The sequence below is a fragment of the Ochotona curzoniae genome, unplaced genomic scaffold (genome assembly GCF_017591425.1).
Source record: "Ochotona curzoniae isolate NIBS_2020 unplaced genomic scaffold, NIBS_Ocur_1.0 contig_65, whole genome shotgun sequence".
NCBI classification, from domain to species: Eukaryota; Metazoa; Chordata; class Mammalia; order Lagomorpha; family Ochotonidae; genus Ochotona; species Ochotona curzoniae.
In genome coordinates, this window is record NW_024466508.1 from 56,514 (window position 1) to 70,800 (window position 14,287).

Here is a 14,287-nt window from a genome sequence, read left to right on the forward strand (position 1 = left end):
TAGTTCCATCTAACCAGCTCAGCTATCCAGCCCTCACAGATGTTGTTGAGTGCCTCTCTGTCTAGCCACCCCAGCCCCTGTCCTAGTTGTGTATTTTTTTTAAGATTTATTTTATTTTTATTTCAAAGTCAGATATACAGAGAGAAGGAGAGACAGAGAGGAAGATCTTCCATCCAATGATTCACTCCCCAAGTGACTGCAATGGCACGTTCTGCGCCGATCCAAAGCCAGGAAACCAGGAACCTCTTCCAGGTCTCCCACGTGGGCGCAGGGTCCCAAGGCTTTGGGCTGTCCTCAACTGCTTTCCCAGGCCACAAGCAGGGAGGTGGATGGGAAGTGGAGCTGCCAGGACCAGAACCAGCACCCATACGGGATCCCTGGGCGTTCAAGGTGAGGACTTTAGCCGCTAGGCCATGCCACTGGGCCCCTGTCCTAGTTGTTTTGTGCCCTTCCATGGGAGTGGTAACCCAAGAGGGAGGAGCCCACTATTTCCCTTCCAGGTCTCTCTCACTCCCGGATTATGCTCTCTCCAGGTGGCTCTGGGGTTAGACTTGACAGTATTAGTCCCTAGTGCCCGCTGCTGCTAAGGGTAATCCCCAACAGCTCTCACACACTCTAATTTTGTTGCCACCAGTAGGAATAGTTCGCCCGTCCTGGCTCTTCCCTGACCAGGTCCACATGAGGTGCACAGGTGTTGTAGCCCTGCCTAGTCTGGTCTGCCCCCATCCCAGCTCATGCTCTCCAGTGGCAGTAGCCATCCAGCAAGGGAACCATTCTTTATTCCCCTGTCGGCTCTGCCCCTACCTTCCTGATTCTCACACGTGCTGTTTGGGTGCTGCGGTCTCATCTAGCACAGGCAGCCTTGGCATTCTGTGTTGTGTACTGCTTTTGTGGCACCTGAACCTGGCCCGATCCACACTCTGCTCCGGCGTTCGGATTTGCCAGTGGATGATTTGAACTGACTCAGCCTGGTCCGCCTCCAACCCATGCCAAATGTATGCCAGTGTGACACTTTCCGTAACTTTTTCTGGGCTGTTTCCTTCCATGCTTCCTGCGCTTATTTGTAGGGTCTGTGTCCTGTCAGAGGAGCTGCTCAGGTTCCTCCATCAGAGCCTCTCCTGATGCCAGGTTTCGCGCATACCAGTGGGTCCATGGGCCAGCACCACTCAGTTCACCTCCTGTCCTAGCAGGAGCAGGGTTTTTTTTTTAAGATTTATTTTTAAAATTTTTTATTGGAAAGGCGGATATACAGAGAGGAGAGACAGAGAGGAAGATCTTCTGTCCGGTGATTCACTCCCCAAGTGACTGCAATGGCCGATGCTATGCCAATCCGAAGCCAGGAGCCTCTTCCGGGTCTCCCACGCAGGTGCAGGGTCCCAAGGCTTTGGGCCGTCCTCGACTGCTTTCCCAGGCCACAGGCAGGGAGCTGGAAGGGAAGCGGGGCAGCCGGGATAGAACCGGAGCCCATATGGGATCCCGGGCGTGCAAGGTGAGGACCTTAACCACTTGTGCCACCGTGCCGGGCCCGGGACCCTCTTCTTGCTGCACTCAGGTGCATCCTGAGCTCAGCTCCAGCCTCAGGAGGGGACCCCCTTCTTGCTGCGCTCAGCTCCAGCCTCACTGCTGACCTGAAGCCCTGGGTCTTCTGGGAACAGTTAGGCCACGTGCTCGGTACATGGGACTCGCCCACAGCCAGGTTTGTGCTGCTTGACAGGTGGGACGCAAATTGGCACTGTGGGTGGCACCCTTGATGCCAGCAGCCCACACGGACGCGGATCCAGCTCCCTGCCAGCCTGGGCAAACAGTGGAGGATGGCCCAAGTGCTTTGGCCACCGCCTGCACCTGCGAGACCCCAGTGTAGCTCCTCCTGGTCCTTGGCTTCAAATGGGCCCGGCTCTGGCCAATGCAGCCATTTGAGGACTGAACCACCAGTTTCTCTCTCTTTTTGTAATTCTGTCTTTCGATAAAATAAATCATTGTCTTTTTAGCACTTGGCGGGCTTCTCCTCACAGTGTGGTCATGGCTGGCTGGATGATCCAGCAGTCCTTGCATGGCATGGGTCCCATTCCCACTTTTCCACCCCATCCAGGGATCTGGGTCCCACCCCCGCTGCTGGTGCCTGGGAATCCTGCTGTTCCCTTTTACCCCCATGCCTTACTGCCCTTGGCCACATGTCAGCAGGCCCATCTTGAGCCTCACACTGCCCGTGCTCAGTAGACAGGAGAGTGGAGTGACCGCAAGGCCCTGGCCAGAGAACCAGGGCGAAGGCTGACAGCAGGAAGGGTCTCAGGCTGCAGCCGGGGGCACAGGGCGCTGGGGCAGAGGGGTCGGTCCACGGTGGGTACAGGGTGCTGGGGCAGCAGGGTCCACGGTGGGTCAGCACCTTGGTGAGGGGAGCCGGCATAGCGAGCCTGGGGTGCTGAATCAACTCCAGCCCTGCAGGACTAGACTCACGGACAGCGGCACTCCCGGCGGGCCAGGGCGCTGAAGGACGCTGTTCCCCGGTTAATGGGGACAGGGGGGCCGGGCCTGTCGCCACCGCGCTGCTCCTGCATCCCACACGGTGCACGGGACCAGGGCGGACGGCACAGACCCTGACCGGGACTCGAACCCTCACCCGGACCTGCGGGCGCCACTGCCCGGCACCCTGGAAGCTCCGCCCCATCCAGGCCCCGTCCCTCCCGTGGGCCGAGCCCCGCCCTTCCTGTGATCAGCCACGCCTCTTACTGGGAATCCTGGAGACGGAACCGGAAGCCGCCGAGCCGTGCGGGCCTCCGAGCGGCCCAGAAGGGCCGGAAGTCGGCGGGGCGGGCGTGTGCGAGGCTGGTTTCCGGCGGCGCGGGCTGTCTGCGGGCTGCCGCTCTGGCCGGGTGAGTCGACGCTGCGTCCTTCGCCCTGCTGAGGGGCCGCGGAGAGCCGGGCGGGCGAGGTGCTCCCGGTGCAGCCTTCTGCAGCGCGAGGCTCGTGCCACGTTCCGTGCTGGCGACCTGGGGCTTCCGCACGCAGCGCGCCCGCCTCCCGGGAGCACCTGGGGGACAGGGAACTGTGACCCGAGCCCGCTCGTGTCCCTCCTCTGACCACCCTGTCGTCTGAGCCCATCTGCAGCGCTGCACATGCTGGCCTAGTTCCCGAGAAAGTGACCTAAGTGAAGCTCGATGCATTCGTGCTCTGTGCTTCAGCGTCCTTGTGCATGACTGTCAGTACGTTTCCCCTCCAGGTGCACCTGCGTGTGTGTCAGCATGTTCCCCCTTCAGGTGCACCTGTGTGTGTGTCAGCACATTTCCCCTCCAGGTGCACCTGCGTGTGTGTCAGCATGTTCCCCTCCAGGTGCACCTGCGTGTGTCAGCACCTCCCCCCAGGTGCACCTGCGTGTGTCAGCGCCTCTCCCTCCAGGTGCACCTGCGTGTGCCAGCACCTCCCCCCCAGGTGCACCTGCGTGTGTCAGCACGTTTCCCCTCCAGGTGCACCTGCGTGTGTCAGCACCTTCCCCCACTAGGAGTGAAGGCATGGTTTGGCCTTTTGTTGCACCCTTGTTGCCAAGGGGCTGGCCTGGCACAGCCGCTCCATGGTGATGGAGTGAGTGGTGCTTCCATCACGTGGGGTCAGATTATTCCACGGAGTGGTGGCTGCTTGGCACACTCTCCTGTCTGGCTCAGAACCCTGTCATTGTGCCACGGAAGGAGCCTGAAAGTCAGGACCTTGGCACCCCAGCCTCTGACCCTCTCCTCCTCTTCCACAGGTTGTACAGGACATGTGGATATCCACCCACCCCGCTCATGGTAGGGATGCTGACTCCCCATGGCCCTTGCCAGGCTCGGCCCCGCACCCTTTGCTTCTTTCCCTGGGTGGAAGGTGGACCGCACAGACCAGAATCACCTGGGGTGTTAAGGGGAGGGCGTAATGCTACCATAGCTGGGGCCCCTTTCTCCCAGACAGTAGCTGCCTCGGGATTCTACAGCCTGAAGAACCTGTCGCTGTCTTTGTAGATGTTTAGGGCCTGCCCTGAGGTGGTGCCCAAAGGTGGCTGGCACCCAGGGACCCTGAAGTAGTGCCAAGGGAACCGGCCCTCAGGGATCCCATGGCATGGATTGTGTCATTGCAGGAGGCGGTGACGTTTGGCGACGTGGCTGTGCACTTCTCCCGTGAGGAGTGGCAGTGTCTAGACCCTGGCCAGAGGGCCCTGTACAGGGAGGTGATGCTGGAGAACCACAGCAGTGTGGCTGGACTAGGTGAGGCTTCCCCTTGGGACTTGCCTGGACAGGCCCCTGACAGTGGTTGTGGGTGTAGAGGCTGAGTGGGCCTTGGGCCTATGAGGGCAGACAGGCTCCAAGCTTTGTATGTGCCAGCATTGAGCTCCAGGGGTAGGCAGAGTTCCAGAGCTAATAAAAAAGCCTTTTTTTTTTTTTTTTATAAATCCCGAGGCTATTGGGAATATAATCCAAACATGAAATGATTGTCAACTAGAGGAGCAAGGAGTGACCGCGAAGGTCTCTAAGGGTTGCGCAGATGCTGTGCCCTTGCCCTGCTTGTCCTGCCTCAATGGACTCCCATTCTGCCTCTGCAGACGTCACCGCTGCAGTCTCCTGAGAAGTGCTCTGTGGGGTTCAGCCTTGGGAGGGAGTGAGTGCGTGTGTGACACATGGGCTGCTGCATCCCTGCCACCTGCGACTGCTTCTTCAACCTCAGCTGCAGCATTTTTCATAGTTCTGCTCCTATAGCAGCTCCTTGCTTCAGTGCCAGCTTTTAGGACAATATGATTGAGACAAAGAACAGCGTAGAATGTTTCGTGGGAGGAGCTGATGGCAGCTGCAGAATAAAGACCTGAGTATGTCAGGCTGAGTCCACATGTATAGGATGTGGCAGCTCATGTAACCTTGTACATGTGTGTTCAGGTTGTGTAGCTCTTGTAACAGGTAGTTGGGACTGCCTGCAGCTGAGTTCATTTGTGCAGTAGTGGAGTGTGTCTGCACACAGGCCATGGTACTTGCTAATGACACAAGTTCATGCTGTGTCCATGTCTGGGTCAGATGGGGAAGTGTGTCAGGACGTGTGTGGCTGGATCCTCCAGATGTGGTCATGCTGTGTAGGGTCAGATGGGGAAGTGTGTCAGGATGTGTGTGGCTGGGAGCCTCCAGATGTGGTCATGCTGTGTAGGGTTTTGTAAATAGCTTTCCCTGTGCTCTGGTCAGATTTTAACAATACTGAGATGTCTAAGGTTTACCTTTTGAGTTGGGCATTTGAACTTATATTTGAAATTTTTTCCTTGCCCACTGCTCATTGATACAGTTGTCCGCCCCTCATAGCCAGTCCTCTGGGTCAGCTCTGCTGGGCCAGCTCCACTGGGTACCCCTGAAGTCCCAGTGGGACTCTAAGAGGCACTAAATTTGTGGTTATGTGGAGGGTGGGTCTTGATCCGCCCCTTGAAGTAGTGATCTCCCGTGCAGATGGAAACTCTGGCTCTTGTTGGTAGAGGGTTAGCTGGTTGCTGTCATTGTACAACATTGCTGCCGGCTTCCGAGGGCTGGTGGAGCCCACCTTGGCCAGTGTGATGGTCAGCTGGGCCTCTTCACTGGCTGTATCTGCATTAGGAGGTTCAGTGACTGAGAGCTTGGTGCCCTCCCAGCCACCTTGGCCAAGGCCAGTGTGATGGTCAGCTGGGCCCCTGAGGCTTATTGCGCTCTTAATTTATTTTAGTAATTTGGGTGTCAGAGAGAGAGAGACAGAGACAGAGGAGAGGACAAAGTGAGAGAGGGAGAGGTCTTCCATTCTCTGGTTCACTCCCCAATGACCACAGTGGTCAGGACTGGGCCAGGCTGGAGCTAGGAGCCAGGAGCCTTTCCTGATCTCCTACATGAGTGCCTCCCTAGCCTGTGAGCCGTCTTCCACTGTGCCTGCAGATGCGTTACTAAGACACTGGATCGGGCATGGTGCAGCTGTACCAATCTCCCAGCTGTATCAATCCTGTGGGGAACTGGTCCACAGAATCACACAGTTCTTAAAACTGGGATAGTGAAATTACAATTGATGAGTTTTTTCCTATTCCCAGAATAAAACCTGCCTTAACCATGGTATTTACAAAGTAAATTTGGACTCAGTTGGTCAATATTTCATTTTGGATTTTTGTATCCCTATTCATTAGCAAAAATGACTTAGAGTTTTGTTTTCTTTTTTTAAATTTTCCTTGTATAATTTTGACATTTTTGGCAAGTGGCATTGGCCTGCAGGGTTCATGAAGCAAGCTGAAGCAAGCTGGGCAGCTTCTGCTGTCTCTCTCCAGTTCTGAAGGATTCAGGGAGACAAGATCACTGAGTTAACCTTGATTGGTTTTTGCCACAAATCCATACAACATTTTTTTAAAGATTTACTTTTATTGGAAAGTCAGATATACAGAGAGGAGGTGGGTGGGGGGTGGAAATCCTCCATCCCGATTCATTCCCTAGGCGGCCACAACAGCTAGAGCTGAGCCAATCTGAAGCCAGGAGCCTCTTCTAGGTCTCCCACATGGGTGCAGGTCCCAAGGCTTTGGGCTGTCCTCAACTGCTTTCCCAGGCCACAAGCAAGGAGCTGGATGGGAAGTAGGACTGCCAGTATTAGAACCAGCACCCGTATGGGATCCCAGTGCATGCAAGACAAGGACTTTAGCTGCCAGGCTGCCACGCCAGGCCTCTACAAACTGGTTAATCCTTTGCTAAGGATTTTGCTAAGCCCAACTTTGCTAATTCTTTTTTTTTTTTGTAGTGGAGGGATGGTATTGTTATTGTATGTCTATTATATATGACTATATATGTCTACATATAGACATATAATATGTCTATTATATTTTGTTGAGTCCTCACAATTTATTGTCTTGTTCCTTTTATTTGGGTTCTATTGTTTTGTTAACAGCTTTTGAGTTGAATAGTTAACCTTGTTGATGTTTTATGGTCTGTTTCTAGTAAATCTATTCAAGAATATAAGGTGTTACCTTCACATATTACTTCTGTTGCATTCTATGGAGTTTGCCCCATGATAAACGCAGCTGCCCCACAGTAAGCATTCCTTTTCCAAGATACCTTTGTGTAATTTCCTTCTTTCCTTCCTTCCTTCCTTCCTTCCTTCCTTCCTTCCTTCCTTCCTTCCTTCCTTCCCTCCCTTTCTTTCTTTTTTTTAGATTTCTTTCTTTCTACTTGCAAGGCAGATTGACAGAGATCTGCCCACTGGTTCATCCCCCATGTGCCTGCAGTGACTGCAGCTGGGTGATCCAGAGCCAGGATCCTTTCTGGGTCTCCCACATGGGTGCAAGGAAAGTGCATGAGCTACACTGCTCTCCCGCAACATAAACAGAGGCTGGATGGGAAATGGAGCAGCCGGGAATCAAACCAGCACACATGGGGAAGATTAGAGGGCCACCCTGAAGCACTGACCCTAAGTGGTCAGTTTCACACCAGGTGTGTTTGGGTCCTATGTTGGTGGTCTTTGCACTGCTGTGACCCCGTCACAGTTGGACACAGATGTTTCTCTGCCCTCATGTGCTGTGCTTTTGAGTGGTCCTGCCTGCACCCAGGGGCTTGAGCGTGGAGACTGCAGATCCACGGGAGCCTCCCCAGAGCCAGGCCGACATTCCTGACAGGCAGTGAAGGTAGACGGCCAGGTGGGTGTGCACAGTCCTCCCACCTTGCACACGTTGAGGAAGGGGTTCTGTGGACAGGGATTCCGGATTGGAAGGACACTGACTCAGAGTCGTCTTTGCCCGTTTCTGTTGTTTCTTTTTTTTATTCACCACCCCTACCTCTTGAATGTCTCTGTTCTGCTGAGTGAAGTGCTGGAATGTAGCTGGCCTGTTTATGCAGAAATTTACTGATTATAACCCCTGGAGGTTGTGGGAGTCCAGACTGCACAGAAGGGCTGCAGTGTGCTGGGAGCATCCTGTCTGCCCACTGCCTGCAGCGTCTGCCTGAGCCCAGCCCTCTGACCCCTGCCCCTGGAGACCAAGGGGCTGAGGCCTGCCCCGTCTCTGAGCTGCGCTCCTAGCATCGCTCTCTGCCACACACAGCAGGATTCCTGGTCTTCAAGCCTGAGCTGATCTCCCGACTGGAACGGGGACAGGAGCCATGGGTGCTTGACCTGAAGGGAGAGGAGAGGCCAGAGGCACCAAGGAGCCCAAAGACAGGTGAGCTGTGGGCCCTTGGTTGAGAAGGAGGCTGGTCGTGTCCCCAGGGCCAAGCCGGGTGCCACCTGTGCTGCCTGCAGACAGGAGGTGCCACGGCACTGTGGGGATGGGGCTGCCTGAGGAGAGACCAACGGCAGTAAAGCACGCACACATTACTCACTCTACATCTTCCACTTCTGGTGAAACTGATGCTTTCTTAAACAAACAAACCTGAAGTTGTAGATGAAGCGTTGAACTTGGCTCTCAGCAGGTAGACGTGTCCCTTGCCTGTGAGGGGATTCTAGCCTAGCCACAAGCCAGGTGGCTTGGGCAGGAGACACCTGCTGTCTCCTGGCCGTGGAGCACAGACGCAGCCGTCGGGTACAAGGGAGGGGCTCTCCATGAAGGCTTGTGGAAGGAACCCTTTCATGCCACTTAAACTGTCTTGTGTTTCCAGAAATCATCAGACTGACTTGGGGTGCTGTCACTACCCATGTTCCCAGCAGCCCTCTTCTGTCAGTGTACAACTAGGAGTCAGCCTATGGCCTTGTCAACTGGGGGCCTGGGCAACAAGCTGATTCAATATAAGTTGGATATTAACATGTGAAGAATTAGGGTCAGGGTGCTCACTCACTGTAGTGTGTAGTCAGGGTGCTCACTCACTGTAGTGTGTGTAGGGTTAGAGTAGGTGCTTCTTTAGGCCCATCCACCCCTGCTTGTCCAATGTCGGCCCATGTGGTCTGTTTCCTTCTCAGCTGCTGTTGGCTGTGTAGCCCCATCTGGGAAGCACAGGTGTTCGTGTATCTCCGTACCAGGAGTAAAGGTTACCCACTTCCACCTTGTGTCCTCACAGCACTATGGCAGTGCTGGTGGGACCTGCAGGACTGCTGCTCCCGGGACACATCCTCCTGCCATGAGCAGGTGCCTGGTACGACCTTTTCAGTGCGCGTGCATTGTTCTCGCGAGTCCCCAGCGACCAGGTACTTTAGGGAGGAAAGGGTTGTTGGGCTGGGACATGTAAATCCAAGGTTACAGGCTCCACTTGCTTGGCCTCTGACAAGGACCACACAGTGGGTGGTGTCACGGTGGTGACGTGCTCCAGGGCGGCACAAGGCCTGCCCATCATTCCTGAGCAGGCCCAGCGACCTAAGGTCTTCCTTATGGTGGCTCCCACCATCAGTCCTTGGAGCTCCCACTCTTGCATGAGTTTGGGGGAACAGTTTGTTTAAAACATCATGCAGACCTACTGGGTGCGTTGTGGTGTAAGGAGGGTGGTCAAGAGCTCTTGGCGTACCCCTAGCCTCCATGGATTCACTACACTTACCCTCCCTACATGGCCTTCCAGTTTGCATTCTTCCTGACCCTTGTGTGGGAAAAAAGCTACTGGGGGCTGGATGGGGGAGTGTCAGTTAAGATGCAGCCCCATGGACACAGTGCAGTAGCCTAGCAACTAAAGTCCTTGCCTTGTGGGTGCCAGTTTGTATCCCAGCTGCTGCATCTCCCTTCCAGCTTCCTGCCTGTGGTCTGGGAAAGCAGTAGAGAACGGTCCAAAGATTTCGGATCCTATATCCGTGTGATAGACCAGGAAGAGGCTCCTGGCTTCTAGCTTCAGATCAACTCAGCTCCGGCCATTGTGGCCGCTTGGGGAGGGAACCAATGGATGGAAGATCTTTCTCTCTGTCTCTCCTTCTCTCTAAAAATCTGATTTTTTTAATAAAGTAAATAAATCTTTGTAAATAAATTAATTAAATAGGGCCTAGTGGCTAAAGTCGCCGCCTTGAACGGCCGGAATCCCATATGGGCACCAATTCTAATCCTGGCGGCCCCACTTCCCATCCAGCTCCCTGCTTGTGGCCTGGGAAAGCAGCCGAGGACGGCCCAAAGCCTTGGGACCCTGCACCTGTGTAGGAAACTTGGAAGAGCTCCAGGCTCCTGGCTTTGGATCAGCTCAGCTCTGATCGTTGTGGTCACTTGGGGAGTGAATCATCGGATGGAAGTTCTTCCTCTCTGTGTCTCCTCTCTGTATATCTGCCTTTCTAATAAAAATAATCTTTTTTTTAAAAAAAAAAAAGCAGGAGCCAGGCCAAGTCAGAGCCAGGAGCTGGGTCAGTCTGGAGTCCGGAGCCCGGAGCTTTCTGCGCGCCTTCTGCAGCACTTTGGACGCTATCTGTTGCTTTCCCAGGTGCGTTAGCCAGAAGCTGGACTGGACATGGAGCAGCCAGGAGTCACACCAGTGCCCATGTGGCTTGTCCAGACACAGAATTGCTTGCCCCTTGTTTGGAGTTAGATTGATTCATTCTCCAGAGAGGCTATGACAGCTGCTGCTGAGCCAGGCACAATCCAGGAGCCTAGAACTCCATCTGGGCCTCAGGTTGCTTTTCACACACCAGAGGTAGGGAGGCTGGAGTTGGGAACTCAGTCACAGCTGGGTGCTTTGTGACATTCTCATTGCTTGCTTTGTGTGTTCTGAACCACACAGGCCTGTTCCATGGGCAATATCTGTTTCAGCTGTGTGCTGTCTGGCTCTCTTAGGGGTCTACCGCAGGGGCAGCAGGGAGCAGGGCATGCTGCATGGTTGCATGTCCTGCTTCCTCGAGAGGCTGGGCAAGCCCTGTTGGCAGAGGTGCACTGTGGTCATGAGTGTGTGGGCAAGGACCAGGCCTGGGGACTTAGTGTCTCTGACTTGGCGCATCCCTGTGGCACACTGGGTAGAGAGACCCTCACTGGGGCAGCCCTGAGCGGCTGCTTTCCTCTCATGGCCAAGCTGCAGCCCCCGACTCCAGTGTGTAGGGTTAGGGCAGGGGTGCTCAGTCACTGTAGCAGGTGTAGGGTTAGGATGGGGGCCATGGGAGAAGGGTAATGGAGGAACGATTCTCATTTGTCCACCTTGGAGGCTGCTTCCTGCTGCTCTGTTGGTCACCAGCATTGAGCATGAAAGCGAAGCTTGAGCTCAGGCTGTGGGATGGAATCCAGTCAGGTATGCATGACTGTGGTCCAAACAGGGTTAGCAAGGGTAAGTCTCTTCTTGGTGTCTGAGAGCAGAAGAGAGCCTGGGATTGTTTAGAGATTCCAAAAGGAAGCAAAAGTCAGAAAGACCTGGGGAGCGAGGGGACTACTCAGGAAATGTGGGTCAGTGGGTGTAGAGACTGAAGTTCAGGAACCAGCAGGGTCTGTGTGGGTAGGAGGGGCTCAGAGACTTGAGGAGGCAGAAGTTGAAGGTCAAAGGTCCTAGGACTGGCCTGGGCACGCAGCTCCTGTGCTACCCCATAAGCCCCTTGTCATCTCTGCCCTCACTCACTCAGCCCTTACTCAACTCCTGCCCTCATTTACTCCTGCCCTCACTCAGCCCTTATTCAACTCCTGCCGTCACTCACTCAGCCCTTACTCAACTCCTCCCCTCACTCACTCTTGCCCCGTTCTCTCACTCACACCCCTTCTACCCTCACCCATACCCCTTTTTCCCCCACTCACTCCTGCCCTCACTCACTCCTGCCCCTGCTCTCACTCCTGCCCTCACTCATTCTCCTCCTGCCCCCACTCGTTCCTGTCCTTGCTCTCATTCACTCCTGCCTCTGCTCACTCCCTTGTCCTGGCCCACCCTCTGCTGCTCTGTCTGGTCTGTTTTGCCTCCCCAGGCCCTGGACGATGGAGCTCTCTGTGGCTCTCGGCACCCTGCCTAGTCCACAGCATGTGCTTCAGTGTTGGCACATGAATGTGTGAACTCAGCTTTCTAGGCTCTGAGAAGTGTCACAGGTGTCCCACACGGGCTGTCATGGTGCTCACTGCAGTCTGTCGTGGGCTGTTACTCTGAGCTTAGGACCTGAGGAACATTAGAATTTTCTGTTCCTTTCAGATTCTGGGAGCAGGACTGACTACGGAGAGGCCGTTGGGGACCCAGTCTCTCTAAAACCAGAAGCTCACACAACGATGGTCACAGCAGAACCACAGGGTTTTCCTCGAGGTCTTGGTTGTAAAGACACTGAGGTCTGGTCAGAGAGCCATCCGTGCAGCTTTGGGCTGGGAGTGAGGAGCCCGCTCATCCAGAAAAGCTGTTTGAGCAAAGGGTCTGAGGCTCCCAAGCCCCTCAGCACAGACGCCGCCCAGCGGGGTCAGCCTGGCTGCAGTGAGAACACAGAGGCAGAGCGCCCATGGCAGAGCTGTGACACCTGTGGCGGGGGATTCCGGCGCACCGTGGCTGCTGCTCTACCCTGGGCCATGCACCTTCGCAGGAGGCCTGGCAGATGCCAGGAGTGCCGGAAGGCCTGCCTGCCGGGCACACTTCACAGTGACGGCCACGGTGAGAAGCCGTATGCATGTGAGGAGTGTGGCAAAGGCTTCAGGCTGTGTTCACAGCTTACTCAGCACCAGAGAATCCACACTGGAGAGAAGCCGTTTAAATGCATTGAGTGTGGAAAAGCATTCCGACTGAGCTCAAAACTTATTCAGCATCAAAGAATTCATACGGGTGAGAAGCCCTACAGGTGTGAGGAATGTGGAAAAGCCTTTGGTCAGAGCTCAAGCCTCATCCACCACCAGAGGACCCACACGGGAGAGAGGCCCTTCCAGTGCAAGGAGTGCGGGAAGGCCTTCAGTCAGCAATCACAGCTGGTCAGACACCAGAGGACGCACACAGGAGAGCGGCCCTACCAGTGCAAGGAGTGCGGGAAGGCCTTCAGCCAGAGCTCTACTCTGGTTCAACATCAGAGGATGCATGCTGGGGAGAAATCTCAAATCACAAGGACCTCTGATGGACCAAACTCAGGTCCACCCCCGAGAATTCCCTCTGTGGAGAAGCCGTTTAAATGTGGCGAGTGTGGGAAAGCTTTCAGATGGGTCTCTCGGCTCAGTCAGCATCAGTTGGTCCACACTGGAGAGAAACCTTACAAATGCAACAAGTGTACAAAGGCGTTTGGCTGTAGCTCTCGGCTTATTCGCCACCAGAGAACTCACACCGGAGAGAAGCCGTTTAAGTGTGACGTATGTGGAAAAGGCTTTGTCCAGGGCTCACACCTTATTCAGCACCAGCGAATCCACACTGGGGAGAAGCCGTACGTGTGTAATGACTGTGGCAAAGCTTTCAGTCAGAGCTCCAGCCTCATTTACCATCAGAGGATCCATAAAGGAGAGAAGCCCTATGAATGCCTCCAGTGTGGGAAAGCCTTCAGCATGAGCACACAGCTCACCATACACCAGAGGGTCCACACTGGGGAGAGACCCTACAAATGCAGCGAGTGTGGGAAGGCCTTCAGTCAGAACTCGACCCTGTTCCAACACCAGATCATTCATGCAGGAGTGAAGCCCTACGAATGCAGTGAGTGTGGGAAGGCCTTCAGCCGGAGCTCTTACCTCATTGAGCACCAGAGAATCCATACGCGAGCCCAGTGGTCCTGTGAGTACGGGAGCACCCTGGAGGGTTCCACCTTCATGAGCCGCAAAAAAGTCAGCACGGTAAAGAAACTGCATCAGTGTGCGGACTGTGGAAAGATATTCCGGTGGCGCTCACACCTCATTATACATCAGAGAATTCACACAGGGGAGAAGCCGTATAAATGTAGTGACTGTGGCAAAGCTTTTAACCGGAGCTCAAGGCTTACTCAGCATCAAAAAATTCACATGTGATAGACCAGTGACCTGTGTAAATGTGAATAAATCCATAGCCTTAACCTGCTCGGGTTTTTCTTTCTTTTTTTTTTTTCATGGGATGCAGTCAACATTTTATTTTATTTTATTATTTTTTTTTTTCGGGTTTTTCTTTTAAGATTTTTTTTTTGTTGTTATTATTGGAAAGTTATACAGAAAGGAGGAGAGACAGAAAGATCTTACATCTGCTGATTCATTCCCCAAGTGGCCACAACAGCCAGAGCTAAGTCGATCTGAAGCTAGGACCCGGAGCGTCTTCGGTCTCCCATGCAGGTATAGGATCCCAAAGGTTTGAGCTGTCCTCGACTCCTTTCCCAGACCACAAGCAGGGAGTTGGATGGGAGATAGAGCCACCGAGATTAGAACTGGTGTCCATATGGGATCCTGGTATGTGCAAGGTGAAGACTAGCCACTACCCTATCGCGCTGGGCCCAACAATTAATTTTTAAATTTTATTTTATTGGAAAGTCAGATGTATAAAGAAGGAGAGAGGAAGATCATCCGTCCAACGATTTACTC

The 14,287-nt window shown here is 54.2% G+C and overlaps 1 protein-coding gene and 1 long non-coding RNA gene across 3 annotated transcripts; both read left to right on the forward strand.

The window, feature by feature from the left end:
* Nucleotides 1–2,761: 2,761 nt before the first annotated feature.
* ZNF7 (zinc finger protein 7) lies at nt 2,762–13,789 on the forward strand. 2 transcript variants are annotated; one of them, XM_040991605.1, is made up of 5 exons: nt 2,762–2,870; nt 3,740–3,779; nt 4,103–4,229; nt 8,033–8,149; nt 11,982–13,789. In XM_040991605.1, exons 2-5 carry the CDS (start codon nt 3,777–3,779, stop codon nt 13,745–13,747), a joined length of 2,013 nt encoding a protein of 670 aa, XP_040847539.1. In that variant the 5' UTR covers nt 2,762–2,870; nt 3,740–3,776; the 3' UTR covers nt 13,748–13,789. The 2 variants fall into 2 exon arrangements, with proteins under 2 accessions (XP_040847539.1, XP_040847540.1); XM_040991606.1 differs by lacking the exons at nt 2,762–2,870; nt 3,740–3,779; nt 4,103–4,229; nt 8,033–8,149 and adding an exon at nt 10,231–10,310.
* LOC121163883 lies at nt 8,161–11,531 on the forward strand. Its single transcript, XR_005884985.1, has 3 exons — nt 8,161–8,801; nt 9,532–9,536; nt 10,930–11,531. It is a non-coding gene; the product is annotated as an uncharacterized LOC121163883 (long non-coding RNA).
* Nucleotides 13,790–14,287: the final 498 nt, after the last annotated feature.